The 17872-nt window shown below is 40.3% G+C and overlaps 1 protein-coding gene across 3 annotated transcripts in view; it reads right to left on the bottom strand.

Moving 5' to 3' along the window:
• Fam171a1 (family with sequence similarity 171 member A1) overlaps positions 1–17872 on the bottom strand; it is a 115786-nt gene that overhangs the window by 11585 nt on the left and 86329 nt on the right. For 2 of the 3 annotated variants that reach the window (XM_027928645.2, XM_071599870.1), the window contains one exon: positions 16138–16314. The exons of the other annotated variant lie outside the window; for it this stretch is intronic. In XM_027928645.2, the coding sequence (XP_027784446.2) occupies positions 16138–16314 (177 nt within the window). The remainder of the gene's footprint in view (positions 1–16137; positions 16315–17872) is intronic. 3 annotated transcript variants of the gene reach the window in all.

The raw sequence follows: 17872 nt of genomic DNA, 5'->3' as shown, positions 1-17872 counted from the left end.
ATACACAGGTCAATGAGGGGTGGGAGAACAAACCAGTTATAGAACAGTGACATTCTGAATCCAGGGTCAGAATTATTATTCTCTAAAATTAAGCCCAGCTCCATAGAAAGACATACTTTCAAGAAAAAAAGTGTGCATTGAAATATTACCCTCATATTTGGGAAAAGAGTTAGTTATGTATTCTGCTGGCAAGGTTCAATGTGTTTAAAGCACCCTGAGTTCTTCATGTGAAGCTATATTTAACTACAATGATTATCACATATAATAAGGGACAGGCAGGAGAAGACAGGACTCATGCTCCCATGCAGGACGGGATGGGGTCTACTAGCAATCACTAGGGGGGCCACTTTCCTGCCTGGTTACCAAGCACTAATGAGGTCAACTTCTATTTGCAACATATAAAGAAAAGTGAGTTCAAAAATTGAGCAAATGGCTCTCCAAAGGCAAAAGAATGGTAAAATACAAGGAAAGACTCACCCAAACACAACATCTAATTTTAATGCAACCTAAGGAGGTCAGATACACTTTGCTTTTCCCACCTGGCATGTTAGTTGGCTTGGAAGCCCCTCTGTAATAGGTACATGATCTCATTCCAACAAGCACTTGGCAACAAGCAGAATGACCTGATCTTATGAGCACTGTGGAGTTTAGAAGGGAAACTCTAAGTAAAAACCCTACACTTTCAGAGATTACATGTTGACATTGACACCCGGAACATTAGCCAACATACAGAAACACATGCTGCTATTCTCACTTGAGATCTGTGTCATGTCAGACCTCAGAGCCCTGGACAAATAAGTGCCCAGCACTAGAAGTGCTCAACTGATTACACAGATGACTTCCAAGGCAAAAGAAAATCCTCCATGTGAACTCTGACATTCTGGGGCTGGCACGGAGACATGGAGTGTCCTGTATGATATCATGGAGCTGCTGGAGCAAGTCTGGAGCCCCTGCTTTACATTTCTTTTGTCATGCATGCAAGCAATAAATAGCCTCATCACTTAAACACAGGAGCTGGGCATTCTACTTCTTGCAGCTAACATGTTCTACATGACATATTTTTTCCTGAACAAAGCTGGAGTAGGTTCTATGAGGTTTCTGAGCTGGGACTCAGTTGGAAGAAATTCCACAAAACCCATCTCAAAAAAGTTCCACTAATTAAAAGGTGATTGTTTGCACTGTGAAATAACAGCCACTTCTACTCCTAAACCCACATTTTCACTGTGCAATATTTGGAAACATCTGTGATGAGAGATGAGGCCACTTGTGCTGATACAGGCATGAACTCAAGACAGTGGGGACCACATTTCCCCTGCTTTTCATCTGTTTTCTCTGGTCAGTAACCATCACCTCACTTGGGCTATGGTGGCCTAAGAACCAGACATGGGGTAAGCATTAGCTCTCTGAGGGAATGATCTTAAGAAGTGTACCTCTCAGATCCAAAGTGAGCTGCTCTTCTTCCTCTTATCATCACCATCACCATCACCATCACCATTATGTCCTTCCTGATCTTCAAATATACTGGTTTTCTTTAGGAGCCAGACAGATGTTGCTTTTGGAGGCTTTCATCTCTTTTAACCTCTACTACAATTTTCTACCAATTGTACACATAGTAGTTCCAAGATCTAAGTCTACTTTGTTGCATGCTTTAGCACACTGGCGCAGAATCATTCGCTAACATCAAAATATAAAAGTTCATCAACCTTTAAGTCACATTTGTCAGTTCAGTGGGAATAGTGACAATTTCCACATTTACACTATTGTGGAGTAGACTTCTCATTTCCAAATTAAAGTCTGTGGCTTTGAATAGCTAGTTTGCCTTTTCTGGAATTATTTTTCCATGAAATCTTTGAGGAGTAAACATTCCTCGTTAATTATATAGCAAAACACTTGTCTGATGGGCAATTACCTAATCATTCTTGTTGAAAGCAATCGAACTAAGGAGCGAAACTGATGTGGGGATGGATGGATTCTTATAGCCCTGGGCAAGTACATTTCAGGACTGGTTTGGACAAGAATAAATTTAAGGGCAACTCACTATAACCAACAACCTTCTGTTTGAAGCACAAAATCACAGATGTGTTGAATATTAGAAATTAAGACACGAAATGAGCCTATATTTAGCTGTAAGATGTTCCCTTCTGAGAAAGATTTTTTTTTTTCCTTTTTGCAGTGCTGGGGATCAAACACAAGGAAAAGAGATTCTTAAAAAATAAATTTAATTGAAGAAACTTGATATTTTTTCCTTTATGCTTTTGCTGAGCTATCACATGACTTACTGAAATATATTTTAGGAAAGGAGCAGTAATGGGAAATCATAAAGATTCGGCAGTTATAGAAAGTTTCTGCCTTGAAGAGATGGCCAAAAGTATTAGGCCACACATTAACATCAATAAAATTTACTGGGTATATGTGGATATTTATGAATTTCCAGAAAACAGTATCAGAGTATGAGTTAATTAGCCCCATCAGGAGAAAATTTTCATTCATTATTAAAGTTCAATACCATCTTGCAATTACAGGTTGGAAGAGGCTGGGCGGGGGAAGCAAAGGGCTGTGGGTGGCACAGCCAGTAGGCTCTGGATTAGAAAAACAGTTCAGGATGAAGGATGGTACAACAGAGTTAGCAAGCATCTGGAGATGTGATAGGATGCTCTCCATCAGGTCTTGCTAAAGAGCTCATTAAAATGGGAGATGTCCTAAGCATAGGGGCTGATTGGGTGGATCTGGAGGAAAGCCTGAGGTGTTCTGTGACAAGCTGCTGGGTGATGCTGGTGCCACTCATCTGTGGACCACCAATTCAGCAGCAAAGCTCTAAGTTATGTGCCCTTGAGTAGGGGTAGCAGTCTTCTCAAAAAAGTCTGATGCCATTTCCCACAATGTGGGCTTGGTGCAGCAACTGGGTGGCCAGTGCTTAAAGCAACTTCAGAAGTATCTCTGATCAGCTCAGCAAGGAATCTAGTCACTTGGCTAAGCAGGTCAGGGGTTGGCAGACTCAAATGCCTACAGATGTCGCTGTGTCATTACTTAAGGAAAAGTGCTACGCAGTGACTTGGTTGCTGTGTGTGTGGACAAACTGGTTCCAAATCAAGACCTTTTTATCTCCTCCTGGGGTGCTCTGTACCCAAGATAGTCCCATGTCAGGCTCTAAGGTGCCTTCTGTATCTCAGTTCAAATGTCACTTCTCTGTAGACTCTGACCAACTAATCACTTTCTCCATCATCATTTGGCTGAACTGGTACCTATGCCATCTAAGTATACTAGTGCATCGTCTCCTTCTAGAATAAAAATTTCAGAATTATAGGGCTCTTCCCTAATTTGTTTTGTCACTGTTTTATCCCAAGAGTGTACAACAGTGGGATTCCTGGCATGGAGAAGCTATTTGTTAGACAAATGAACTGCTCATTTTTTTTTTTTAAAGAAAATTCCATGGGAAATCTTCTCCCCCCTTTTTTTAATGTCGGCAGTAAATTCAAACACAACAAACAAACAAATATCCCCAAACTAATTATAAGACACATCTGGGAATGGGCTGTGGCTCTGCATTCCCACATCCAGTTCATTATTCTTTTAAGCCACATTAAGTCCTGGCTTAGAAGCAGGAATGCACAAAAATCTGATATTCTGGAAAAGGAGGGGATCTGCAGTCTGAAGAAAACCCTGTCCTGTGTCTCCTCTTCTTCCCTTCCAGGGATGTCCTGCATGTGCCTTGAGTACTCACCATGCCCAGTTTGGCTTCTTCCTGATGAGGAAAGATGTCAGCTCCCCAATCCCAGCGCAGTTTTGAAAACAATGATGAAAAATGTTGGTTTAGAGTAATACCCTGTTTTCCTAATGGATAAGCTCAGTTAAGAAAGAGTTGATTACAAACACTTCTTCTAAAAGGTCTGGAGTTGTGATCCTACTTTTATTTCCCTTTGATTTTGGCTACTTTCAACTACATATTTCAAATGGCTGGGCTGTTACATACAACCACATTTATTAGGAGGAAGCAAGGGTGCTTCTGTGGAGACTTCGATACACCACATTCTGTATGTGCTGAATTGGTCTGGGTGTGTGTCTGCCCACGTGTGTGCATACAAACGACTGTAAAGGAGTGGCTCAAGAGAAGGAGCAAAAAGAATTATGATATTAGGAACATAACATGTGGCCAGGAATGTACATCATACTTAAGCTTTATATAATATTGGATGGTAGGCTTTATATATCTTAGTTTTGAGCTAGAAACATTAGGTCCAGAGAAGTTGGTAATTTACCCCCAGGACAATCCTATCCCTAACATTTGTAGACCTTGAGAATTTTCAGACCTGATTAATGTACAAAATCACTTTTAAAAGAAAAGAAAAGCTCATATGAAGTCATGACCTTATTTAAAAAAAAATCATGTGTTAAGTGTGTCCTAATCTAAAAGAGCTTACAGCTCATATAAAAATATAAAACCAAATTTGTAAAAGAAACAGAAACAAGGCTATATGTACTATTGCAAAATAAAATTAAAATTAAAAACATCAATTGAATGTAGTACCTGATGACGTGAGCTAAATGTCTAGATTGCAACATACTCAGGACATAGATGGCCAGGGTGGGGATTCTTTTGAGTCTGGCAGGTCTATGATTCAATTCTTCTATCACTTTCCTCAAGCTGAACTTACCATAAAACTTCCTTTCTTCTAACATAGTTTTTCATTTTTCCTTAATATGCTGGGGTTGTATTATTCATCTATCATGTCTACTCCTCTTCTGTTCTCATTAGTCCTATTCTATAAAATCGTCTATTTATAAATGTAAATTCAGGCAACAAAAATCATCTGGTAATTTTAAGTTCTATATCGAATCCAAATGATGCAGAATACTTTCAAGTTAAATTGTAAAAGATCACTATTAAAACCCACCCACCTTCCCCAATTTGAAATTCCTTGCAGAAATTATCAGATGCCAAAGAAGTCCCTTGGGTCTTCAGGCCCCAGGTTGGAAGCGCAGAATCTTGTTCAGGAAACCAAGGACATGTGGGATCTTCATCTACCCCAAGTACCCATCCTTGGTGCCTCACTGGAGATGAGGATGTGGCTGTAATGGCCAGTGGTGTCCAATGGAGAGAAAGAAGTAGACCCAGGAAGCTGGCTGGGCTTTTGCACTAGTGAGAGACCTGCTCTGCACACCAGAAGGCATATTCTTACATTGCTCAAATTAAAAGGTAGAACCCATTCTGAACTGAAGGGTTATTTAGAAATCCAATTCCAAACAGTCAATGATATTCAAAATATGGAATAGCTGTTAGAGGATGGGGCACTGACCAGTCAGATGGATGGCTGGGGCATCCTAGCTAAATACCAGCCTGGTGGTGGTGGTGGTGGTGGAGGGTGAGATTGGGATGCTACATTTAGGGACATTACAGCTTGATCATACCAGTCCTCCTTTCTTATCATACTTTACCCAAAATTCACTAGGCAAGAACAACAATGATGATGATAATAATAATGGCAAACATCCACAAAGCCTTTCGCCAACTGACCAGTACTATTGTAATTGCTCTTCATTCACAACAATTCTCTGAGGTAGGGACTGTGGAGAGAAAATGGAGGTCTGAGAGGTTCAAGGACTTACTTTAGCTCATACAACTAGTGACCTAATGAGAAGCTGTCACTCAAGCCCATGCTGTCCCAATTGCTGGGCTGTGTGCTGCTTCAGTAATCTGTCCACTAATGCCAGAGGCTATGTATTATCACATCTACCCAAAACATTTTTACTTATAAATGGAGGAAATTGGCAATATAATACCCCTAAAATATTTGTTTCTGAAAAAAATTGTGGCATCATCACTTTCCTAATTACTTTTTATTCAGACTGATACTGGAATGAACACGTTAGATCCATAGTTAAAACCCAGGCCAAACAGCAGCACCCCAAGGAGCATGGAGGCTTCTAGGTGATGGGGAAAGCCAGCAGGACACAAACTTGCCACAGACAGCCCACAAGGTCAATCTCCATAATTGGTCATTAAAAGTTGACTCTAAAAGAAGACAGGTTTTCTTTGAGGAGGAAGATATTGATCTCCAAATTCTGAGACCACAAAAGCAGGCAACAGTTATTTGTCAAGTTTGTCAAAAAAATGGTTTTCATTAAACCCAAGCATGGGAACTTCTAGTTCTCCATCCAATGATATTTTAAGAAAACCAAATTCCTAAGAACAGGGTTTTAAAACAAAAGTGCTTTGAATCCCAGCTACACTAGAGCTAGTGGGATGGTATTATTTTCTGAAAATTGTCATTTGGGGGAGGCTACCAACACAAAAGGCTTAACAATTCTCAGAAATGGATTGGTATTAAAAGATTGTTTTTTGAGTTGCTAGGTAATACTGAAAAACAACCGTCCCTGTTCTGAGATCACTCCCAAGGGCAGCACAAGTGTTATTACCCTGGCTTTATCCCTTTCGGTCAGCCCATAGGGGTAGGACACTACAACTAGGATGCTAAGGGTCCACAGCGGCCCAAAGATCCCCATCTGCATCTCAAAGAGCGAATCGCCAGGCTGGGGTTGTGGCTCAGTGGTGGAGCACTTGCTTAGCATGTGTGGGGCACTGGGTTGGATCCTCAGCACTACATAAAAATAAATAAATACAATAAAGGTCCACTAACAACTACAACTAAAAACCAAAAATATTAAGAGAGAGAGAGAGCGCAAATCACCATTGACGGACTGTCAAGCTCTCTGGCAAGACAAAGTTTCATTCTGTCATCATTTACTCAAAATAAGTCCTATGTCCTCAGTTTTCTTTGCTATCTGCTACATCATATTGATCCACCTTCCTGGAAGGTAAATCATTCCCCTTTCTCCTACTCATCTCACAGAAGTCCAGTTCACTTCTAAGGGTAATTTTTACATTTGGGAAAGTAGAGACTCTTTTTTTCTGAGAATTGTTTCTTTGTTTCTAAGCCACGATCTTTGCAGTGAAACGACCTATTTCAGGTGACAGTGTTCTTAGGGATATATTCATATTACACTAAGGTAAGTTGACTTCCTCCTTTGTTCAACACCCTTCACTACTGCATCTGTTCTCATGGGAAAAAATGGTGTGTATGACTAAAATTAATATCATGCATATAATATATATTTAATGTAGGGAAATAAACTCCTTTTTCTGTTCTAACTTTTGCCCACAAAATGTGAAACAGTTCATCCTTACAATTCAATCACAACACCTACTATTACAATCAGAGTTCTTTCATCCAGATATGTAGCTTATGATGGAGAAAAATATAGGCTAGTAATGGTATTATTTATTACTGGGTTTTTTTCAAAGCACAGTTTTAGGTTCATAGCAAAACAGAGAGAAAGGTACAGAGATTTCTCACTTCTCTGCCAATCCCCCCGCTCAAGCACAGCCTCCTCCATTATCAATATCCCCCACCTGGAACAGTAACATTTGCTACAACTGAACCTACACACTATTATCACCCAGGGTCTGTGGTTTACATGTTCAGTAATGTGATTTCATTTTCTTAAAGTTATAAGCATAATTAGTGCTTTAAGGACTTCCACTCCCTCCCATTATCCACCCACCCCCAAAACTAATGAAATGAAACAAAATATGAAAATGAGATCTGTATTTTAAATAAGCTCCACATTCAAAGACAAGCTGGCCATGACTTACCTAAAGGACTAATTAAATGTGCACAGCATCAGCAGTAACGTCCACCATCTGAAGCAGACACAAATCTACTCCAGGCCAATTATGACTAGGTTCTCCCGAGTGTCGGCTATGTATGCGCCATACATGATAAGAAGCTGGTTCAGTAACCACCATTTCTATAGCAACCCCCACATACTCTGCCGGCTATGTTTTGAGAAGGCAGTTAAAACTGGATTTCACAACATAGTTTTGCTCTTAGAACATGCTTTTATTTTTGTCATCTCATTAGAATGAAAGTATCCAAATCAAATGAGATGCCATTAAGTAGCAGAAACTTAACAAATCTAGAATCTTAAATCTCAATTTCTTTGCCACTTGCTGTCAGTCAGTCACTTTAAATTCTAACCACTGACCTGGTTTGCTTGTTCATAAGTGACCATTCCCCAGGGCTACAAGTCAGATTTCACTCTGACAACCTCCTACATCAGACAGCCATCTGCTGCCCCAGTTATACACTAAAGAAAGAGTAAAGGCCCAGGAAAGCAAATTGACATGGTCACCTCTTATTGTCCAGAAAGTTCCAGCTGAAATGCACTTCCTTTGCCAGACCTGGGAAGGGAAACTGCTTCTTTCAAAGGTCAAACTGACCACTGCTAATGACTAACAAGTTGTGCATGTTTATTCACATCCCATCCCATTCCTTCAAATGCACCTTTTCACGTAGGACACAGAGAAGGCACAATCAGAGAATCATAAGTTAAAGAATTATGCTAATTCCTCAAAAGACAACACACAAATCTACTAAATAGGGTCATATTTGTTCCATAAATCAAGTGGAAATTTAACACAAATGTTTCAGCAAAGCATACTGTCAATGCAGCAAAAGTTTTTGTGTGTTTTAGGCAAATTATTTGAGAGTATATATATAGCCACTAAACATACTGAATATAATCCAGTGTTATTTGTACTCTAACAAAATGTTAATTTATTAGGCCACCCTTGGGTGAATATGTAGGGTGGACCATGGAGATGCTAATTTTTATTATGAGAAATTCTTCACAAGTCCCCACCCCCCAAAAAAAATTTAAAAGAAAATTGTGGCTATTAAAAAAATGACAAGTGGGATAAATGGCAGCATTAACTACTGACCCCTCTAAAGGTGTCAGAAAAAGTCCATCTAAGCCTCTCTAAATTTTTTTTAAAAAAATATTTTTTAAATTGTAGATGGACACAATACCTTTATTTAATTTATTTATTTTTATGTGGTGCTGAGGATCCAACCCAGTGCCTCAGACATGTGAGACGAGCACTTTACCACGGAGCCACAACCCCAGCCTGAGAGAAAATTTTATCTGCAGTCATGGATTTAAGTATTTGAGTTAGAGATAAAACATGGGTTTAGAGAGTTGATATTAAAAATGTGGTTTTATCATTCAAATAGAAGTCCCACTGAACTATAAAAGAAGTTTCATAAAAATTATAAAAGAAGTCTCTTTTTTTCCACAATGAAAATCTGCTTTTCTGAACATCAGCTGTCACACTTGGCAAAATGCAGAAGGCTGTCTGGCTCACAGGAAATATGGAGGTTGTAGCTGAACCCACACCTCAGTTTGGTCTGGCAAAGTGTAGAAACCAGTGCCTCACACGTGCTACACAAGCATTGTGATATTAGAAAGGGAAGAGCTTCCCCCAGGAGGCTAGATCGGGGGTCACAAACTTTTTCTGTAAAAGGCCACACCGATAGTAAATATTTTTGGTTTGGGGGACAGAGTGTTATAGTGTCAAAGCATACCAACAGGCGACTATGGCTGTGTGCTAATAAAACTTTATTAGGAATGCTTATGCATGAGTTAAATAAAATTTTATTTGTCCCTCCGTCCCTTCCTACTTCCCTTTTTCCCTATAGTTCTGGGGATCAAACCCAGAGCCCCACACATGCAAGGCAAGTGCTCTATCAGTTACATCCCCAGTGAGTTTCATATAAAAAAAAATGTGTCATGAGATATTCTTTATTTCCCTCTGTTTTTGCTGAGTTATAATTGATGAATAAAAATCGTATATACTGGGGCTGGGGTTCTGGCTCAGTGGTAGAGTGCTTGTGTAGCACGTGTGAGACACTGGATTCAATCCTCAGCACCACATAAAAATAAATAAATAAAACAAAGATATTATGTCTGTCTACAACTAAAAAAAAAAATTGTACATACTTCAGGTTCATGACTTGATGATTCAAAATACATACTAAGATAAACAACATACCGTTACCTCACCACTACCATTTTCTTCTTCTCCTTCCTATGGTAAGAATATTTAAGAGTTATTCCCTTAGCAAATTCTAAGTATACTATACAGTACTGTTATCTATATTCATACAGCTGTATGGTAGACCTCTAGAACTTACTGGAAACTGTATCCTTTGACCATTTCTCCCTCTTTTCTCCTCTTTTCTTTTTTTTCATATTACATATAATGTGATGAAATATCATATAATAATTCCATATATATGTGAAATCCTAATATATAACATATATTTGTATTTCATATTTTTATTTATTTATGAACACCTAGGTTGATTACATATCTCAGCTACTGTGCTTTGTAATGTTTTGAACAACTAATAAAAAAAATAAATAAATAAAAGGGCATCTGTAACTACAGAGATGACCATGTTAGTGCATTGAATAGACCCAATTTCTGGCACAAGCAAAGGCTTTCCTTATTTTTTAACCTCATCACCTACGGTGTCTAAATGAATGATGAGTTTTAGTTTGGAAGGAACAGTGCAGTTAGATCACAGAGCCTTAAGACTTCCCAGTTAGAAATCCAAGCACCCTCATTTTGCAGAAGAGGGGTCTGTAGTACAGACAGGGAAAGAGGCCCGCCCTACATCACACAGAAGAAAGTCATAAGCCATGGCTCCTGCCTCCCTCTCTGAGCTGTCCATGCACCCCTGACTTCAGCCCTCATGGCCTTGGGGCTAGCGCCACTGCACTTTAAGAAAACACACTGCTGGGCACACTGGTGCACACCTGTAATCCCAAAGGCTTGGGAGGCGGAGGCAGGAGGATCATGAGTTCAAAGCTAGCCTCAGTAACTTAGGGAGGCTCTAGGCAACTTAGTGAGACCCTGTCTTAAAATAAAAATTAAAAATATAGAAATACTGGGATGTGGCTCAAGATTAAGTGCCAATATATAAATAAATAAATAAGAAAAGTAAAAGAAAACATAATGAAGCAGACTATCAGAATCGCAGGCTCTGCTCTCCCTTACAATTGCTTATCCCTGCACACACACACACCCATCCCCGGTATCACACACTCATCTTTGGGCTTACCCCAAGAAGCCCTGTGCTCCAAGTAACCATCCCCAGGACAGGTGTGGGCTCTGGGAGCCCGCTGCTTGCAGGGCTGGGGGTGTGTCCCCGACAGATATTACTGGAGTTGGGTAGAGCAGACTCTTCTGCCGCCTGCATTCCTGTACTTGATAATTCCAAGGCTGGAACTCCCTAAGTGCCCACTGGCCAAATTTGCTGAACACTTGACTTTCAAACAGCCCTCATTACAGACCCACAGCCATCTACTTTCTGACGGGTTTGGAGTAAATATGTAATCGGGGAGTTTTTAAGTCATGTTCTGTAAAGTGCCATCTGTGTCTGCTGTTTGGTTATTTTATGTGGTCATCTTTTCTCCTCTTTTCATTCTTTCTTCAATCATTTAAAAATTAAAAAAAAACCAAAACATTTTTTGGGTCACAATTGACCAATACAGATTTAGGCAAAAAAATTCTTAATGGATTTATAAGTTGCTACTTCTGGTTGTTTAACAATTTCAAATTGGTAATTATTTTGATTTACCTACAAAGTTGATAATTTAAAGTGTTAAATGATTTATTTATTTTTTTTTGTAATTGTACATTGATAGAATGCCTTTATTTGTAATTTTTGTGTGATGCTAAGGTGCCTCACACATGCTAGGCAAGTGCTCTGCCACTGAGCTACAGCCCCAGCCTTGTATTAAATGATTTGAAGTGATTATCATATCATAATATAGCAACTAATGATAAACTGTATTATGTATTTAGTTAGATGTGTTGGTGAATTCCTAAATTTGTTTTTTTGACCTGATAATACTGTCTTTGAAATTTTTTTGTTTAACTGAAGTGTTTCAATTTGAACTAAGATAATGATATTATTGATTAAATATATTAGTAAAACAATTTATGAGACATGTAGGCTTCATTTGAATTTAGTAAATCAAGGAACATATGGTTTCTTTGAAATGTCCATCCAACCCTAAAGTTTTCAGAAAACATATTTTAATTCATTTGAGTATTTTTGAATGACAATCCAAACATTGGTTTTCTCTGTGCATGTGCAATCTGTTACAGGCAGGAATTTGGTGGCTACATTTTTTTTTTTTTTTTTTTTGCAGTAGATGCTAAGTTAAAAAGACCATTTAAATGAAAATAGATCAACCACACAATGAAGACTCCCAGTGAAAAGGCTCAAAACTATGGGGATTATTTCTGAAGTCTTCTTGGATGACATATTCCAGGGGCTTCATAACAATATGCACATCTTTGTTTTCAATGATTTCTATATTGTATTAGCTTCCAACTGCTGCTGTAACAAATTACCATGAACTTACAGGGCTGGACATACCACAAATTTATTCTTTTGTATCTCTGGAGGTCAGGAGTCCAAATTCAGTTTCTCTGGGCCAAAATGAAGATGTCTGTAGGGCTGGCTTGAGGAAGAATCCCTTTTCTGGCCCTTTTCAGTTTCCAGTGGCTGCCTGACCCCTTCCTCCACCTGCAGAGTGCTCTAACCTGCCCTCACCATCATACCACCATCTCCTCAGACTCTGACTCCTTCTGATAGAGACTGTTATGCCTACAGTGGGCTATCTAGATAACCCAGGCTCATCTTCTCATCTCAAGATTCTTGATCACACCTGCCCCTTAACAATATAAGGTCATATTCACAGGGTCCAAGGATTAGGATGTGGAGACATTTGGGGGAAGGGCATTATTCAGCCAACTACATACATCAAAAAATTCTTTTTTTAAAAAAATATTTATTTTTTAGTTGTAGTTGTACACAATATCTTTATTTTATTTATTTATTTCTATGTGGTGCTGGGGATCGAACCCAGGGCCTCGCATATGCTAGGTGAGTGCTCTACTGCTGAGCCACAATCCCAGCCCTCAAACAATTCTTTAAATACATTTTCGTTGCTTGTAAAATGTACATGAACTACACTAATGAATAGCAAGACGCTGCTTTTATATACCTGCGCCATATCATTACCACACACATGACACACATTTAACCTAGAGAAAGCTTCATTATATTAGGAACATGATCTCCTGGACCTAGTCACCCATATTCAAATGTGTTCATTTAGAAAAGAGGAGGCAGGAAGGAGGAAGAGAATAATGATGGGAAAAATCCAATGAAACTCTTCTCCCTCGAACAAGAGCTCCGAGCTCTGTGAGTTCCAGGTGGTGCCTGAGGCACAGCACAGCCATCGCCTGACACAATGTCAGTACCACTAGGATGTGAACAAGGGATGGTGGGGCTCCGTCACACCTAGGGGTGGGCAAAGGGAGTTGAAAGGACAGGTTCTGCACATGCAGAGTGACAAGCTCTGAGGCAGACCTTAGCTGGTCTGAGGAAGGGTAAATAGTTTGGGGTGGTGGAAACGGAGGGCGAGCACAGGACAGTGGCTGGGACGAAGGCAGGAGATGGCCAGGGCTGGATCTGTGGAGCTTTGTGTGCGTGTGATATAGTCTGGCCTTCCTCGCAATGAGTGGCTTGTACACAGTCTCATAAGGAAAGCAGCCTGTGGTTTTGAAGATAACCCAAGCGGCCACACACAAGGACCACGGAGGAAAGGAGGGGCCGAAAAACCCCCCAGACAACTGCCAGAACTGAGAAGAGAGTCTTAGCTGAGGTAGTGGCAGCTCAGGGGAGGGGAGGGTAAGTATGAGAAACAATGGTCTCACGTCCACATGACTCTAGGGTCCAGACACCGCTGCAGGTGGAGTGGGGCACAGGTGGAGTGGGGCACAGGGTAAGTTGGAGATAACTCTGAGGTGACTTCTCTGATGGTTAGTAGATGATGCCCTTAGCCAAGAGAGGAGACACAGAGATGAGCAGGTGCAGAGGTTAAAGTGCGAGTGTGTGTGTGTGTGTGTGTGTGTGTGTGTGTCTAAGTGTTTTCACTGAGTTTCCTGTGGGCTATGCAGAGACGGAAATCTGATAGATAGCCAGAATCACAGGCAGCTGCAGCAGTGTGGGGTATGGTTAGATGCCCCAGCAATGGCACATCAAGTAAGTCAAGAGTAGGGTGCAGAATGCAGCTCAGGGCAGGCAGAAAGAGAACCCAGGGGGCTGGGTCATAAGGTCAAGAAGAGGGCCTTTGACAGAGGAAAAGAAGCCATAAAATGCTGCAGGGACATCAGGGAAGGTGAGGAGGTCACTGATTCCACAATTGGCAGCTGCTAATGGCCTCAGTGACGTTCATTTTGGGAGACTGGAAGGATGAGGAGGGACCCCAGGGGCTTGGGAGGTAGGAACAGCAGGTGGGGAACAATCTCTCAGGAAATCTGGACTACGGGAAACCTGAGGTGCTGGGATGGCACCGCCAGAGAGGGCCCGCCCCAGAGTTGGGAACCTCTGTGTGCTTCGTGAACTCTCGGGCACACTTGCTGTGGACCCAGTATGGTACCGAGCTCCTTATGGTACTGACTCATCCATTCCTGTGACCACTGAGTCTCATCTGTCAACTGGACTTAGGGCATGGCCCCCTGGTATGTGATCAGATGCTGTGAAGGTGTTTGGGGGGGATGAGAATAACATTTAAAGCAGACTTTGAGTAAAGCAGATCACCCTCATCTAATCAGTGAAGCCCTTCAGAGAAAGACTGAGGCTCCCTTCTTCCTCAGTTACTTTTAGACTTAAACTACAACATCAATTCTCTGGACTTCTAGTTGGCCGACTTGTCTTGCATTTTGGGTTTGCCATCCTCAATCCTAAGAGGCAATTCCTTAACCTCTCTCCCTGCTCTCCATCCAAATGATTCTGTTTCTCTGGAGAACCCCAATATACTCCTCATAAAATCAGCAGGTACAATCATTATTCATTTTATAGCTGTGGAAATCCACCATGTCCACAGAGTCCTGCACTTAATCATATGCTTACTGACTGCCTTTCCAGAAACAGACTGGGTGTGTTTAGGGCTTACTGGGAGGGCTAACAAAGGCGGGCAGAATATATCAGAGAATGAGTCTCTGTAAATGCATGTTTCTCACAAATGAAAAAATAATCATGGCTGTGCATGCATGAAGATTTAGCCAAGAAGATATTTATCAACCATTAGAACAGTAATATTTTTTTTCTGATTGTAAAAACAGGTTTGATGAACCAAACTATGATATAGCCATATAACAGAATTCTATATGCTCACTAAAATTGATACTGCTGAATAATAATGCGATGGAAGGATGTTCATGCTATTCTAATAGTTTTTAAAAACAAGCTAAATATGATAAAGTATCTAGGAAATATTCCCATTTCTTTTAGAATGCTGGGTGGAGGGCAACCTTTAAGAGGACTTCTATTTGGGGTACTTGTGCTTTTAAATTTTTATTTTCTCCCAGATCACTCACTACAAAGGAAAGCAAGTGGCTAGGCTTTAAGTAGTTCTGTGGAGAGGCCCCTGTGCAAGAAACTGAAGCTTCTAGCTGACAGCTGGTGAGGAACCAAGGTCTGACTGCAACCATGTGAGTGAGTCGGGAAGTTCACCTGTTGGTCTCAGCTGAATCTTGCTTAAGATGACAAGCAATGAGCAGAGCCCTGGCTGCCAGCTTGACAGCAGCCTTTGCTAGAGACCCTAAGCCTGAAACACCCAGTTCAGTTGTGCCTGGTTTTGTGACCCCCCACAAGAAGCCATGAGATGGTTGATGTTCACTGTTGCTTTAAGCTGCTACATTTTAGGGAAATTTGTTTTGTGGCACCAATTGATAATTAACACACATGTGCAAGTGAAATGACCAGGTAGGATTCAAAACCTATTAGTGATTTTCACTAGGTGGTAGGATAATAAGTCATTTTTATTTGCTTTGTAAAACGTTGGCAAATATTTTTCCATTTTCGGAAGACAAAAAAAAAAAAAAGACCATGTCACCAAGAGAGATCATACAACCTCCTGAAGAATAAAAGGATAAAGATGAGGAGATCCAATTTTAGCTCATCACATTTAAAGGTTTTTTTTTCAAGTTAATTAGCTTAAATGTGCAAAATTTAAAAAAAAGAAATGAAACTCCCAGCTGAGTGGCTGAAGGATATGGTGGAGCAAACTTTACCCACCAGAAACCATAAATGCACCGGGAGCGGCAGCATCCACTAATGACAAGGAAAGCAGACTGCCTCGGGCTCCTTAGAAGGAAAACCAAAGGTAACAAAGTCTTGCAGCCAATTGCAGTGACACGGGACCCTTGCTTACCCAGCTTCTGGTCAAACCGCCATGCTGCAATGTAGGCATTGTGCCTCAGACTGCTCTGCGTGGCCAGCGGCACGGTGACGTAGATGGGACCGTCCACCAGCACTGGGGTTCCATTGCTGCTGAGCAAGTGGACGCTGACAGCTGTGACGGGGGTCAGGTCATACCTGGTGCTGTTTCCTAGAAGGAAGAGGCAGTTTCCATCATGTTTTCACTAAGTACCTGGGCTGCAGAAACCCTTGGAAAAATAGTCCCTACATACCAGGGACTGTTTCTATAATCCTCATCATAACCTCATCAGGCAGGTAAAACCCCCACTGTAGGCATAAAAACACAGGCTCAGAGAGGGCAGCAATGGTAGCTACCCTATGGTCATATACTAGTTAGTAGTATAGAGCCAGGTTCCAAGCTGGGGTTTGCCAATTCTATCTATTATGCTCCATTTCCCCGAAAGGGCCTCAAAAGAGATAGATTTTTCTAAAATGCAAAGTGAAGGAATATGTGGAAATCATTGAAAATGACTTCTACATAAAGTAAGCTCCAATAACACATTTAACACATATAATAACATAAGTCAACAGATGACCACAATGAAATCAAAAATTTTAGACTGTTTTTTTAAAAAAAGAAAACAATAAATTTCTTCAAGGATTGCTTTAAAATATTAACTTCTGCTAAAAGTATTCTATTAAAACTTGGACTTGAAGTATTTGTGATTTATTTTAGTTGCCACTGTTATTTTGGTCTATTTAAAAGGAATTTAATATCCCATTTACCCTCCATTAGAGGTATTATTCAAGCCAATGTTTTAATGACTGTCTCCTGATAAATTAGAGAATGTTTATGAGACTAAGTAATATTTATACACTTAAGCAATCCATTTTAGAGTTCTCTATAGTAAAATATAATATCATGCAAATGTATTCTATCATAATTTTGCATCTTTCCTTGAACAGAAAATGACAGTGATAAAAAATTTAAGCAACATTAGAATGCGATCTATAGGGTTTCTTATTCAGCTACTTGTACATTTACCCATCTATCTGAGATAATGCCTCTACTTTGGAACAAATGAAAACGTTGAAAACAAATCGTGAATTTGAGAGTTTCTACAATGAGTTATAGCTAAATCCTTCATAGAGCAACTTCTGGACAGTCAATGACAGCAGAACGTTTCATCTCTGTTTAGCAATGAAGGAAAGGCAAAGGAAGAGAAGACTTTTATTTTTAGTCTGGTCATTTTGTTTTAGGATGAAGAAAACCAAATCCCAGAATATACCATGTTTCTGGTTAAAATACCTGTGGATCGGGAGATACATGTGCCAAGTGCTTAAGGTGACATAGTAGCAAAGCCAGGCTTATCATGCCTGACTCTAGGCTTTGTCAGAGCCTCTGGATGAGATGTAAATTAAAACTACAGAGAGGTTAAATAACTCATTGGACTCTATTATATAAACAATTTAGAACTAACGTCTTCCTTTAGGGAGGGCTGTTCTCCTCCATCAAGCCCTCTGGGGGCTGTCTCTGTAAGGGAGGCAGCAGGTGAGTGGAGCAGGAAGCATTAGAAATGGTCTCTCTCTCCTTCCTCCTTCCTCATCTTTTGATTCTTCCTTTCCATGATCCTATACATTCCTGTCCCAAGGAAGTGGGGTTCCAGAACCAGATCTGCTATGATCTACCCACACAGTCTGGCAAGTATCTCTGCTCCTCTAGGACTGTTTTTCTTATCTTCACAACT

Source organism: Marmota flaviventris, chromosome 12, assembly GCF_047511675.1.
Source record: "Marmota flaviventris isolate mMarFla1 chromosome 12, mMarFla1.hap1, whole genome shotgun sequence".
NCBI lineage: Eukaryota > Metazoa > Chordata > Mammalia > Rodentia > Sciuridae > Marmota > Marmota flaviventris.
Note: the sequence above shows the minus strand (reverse complement) of the source record. Positions and strands in the feature narration are given on the sequence as shown.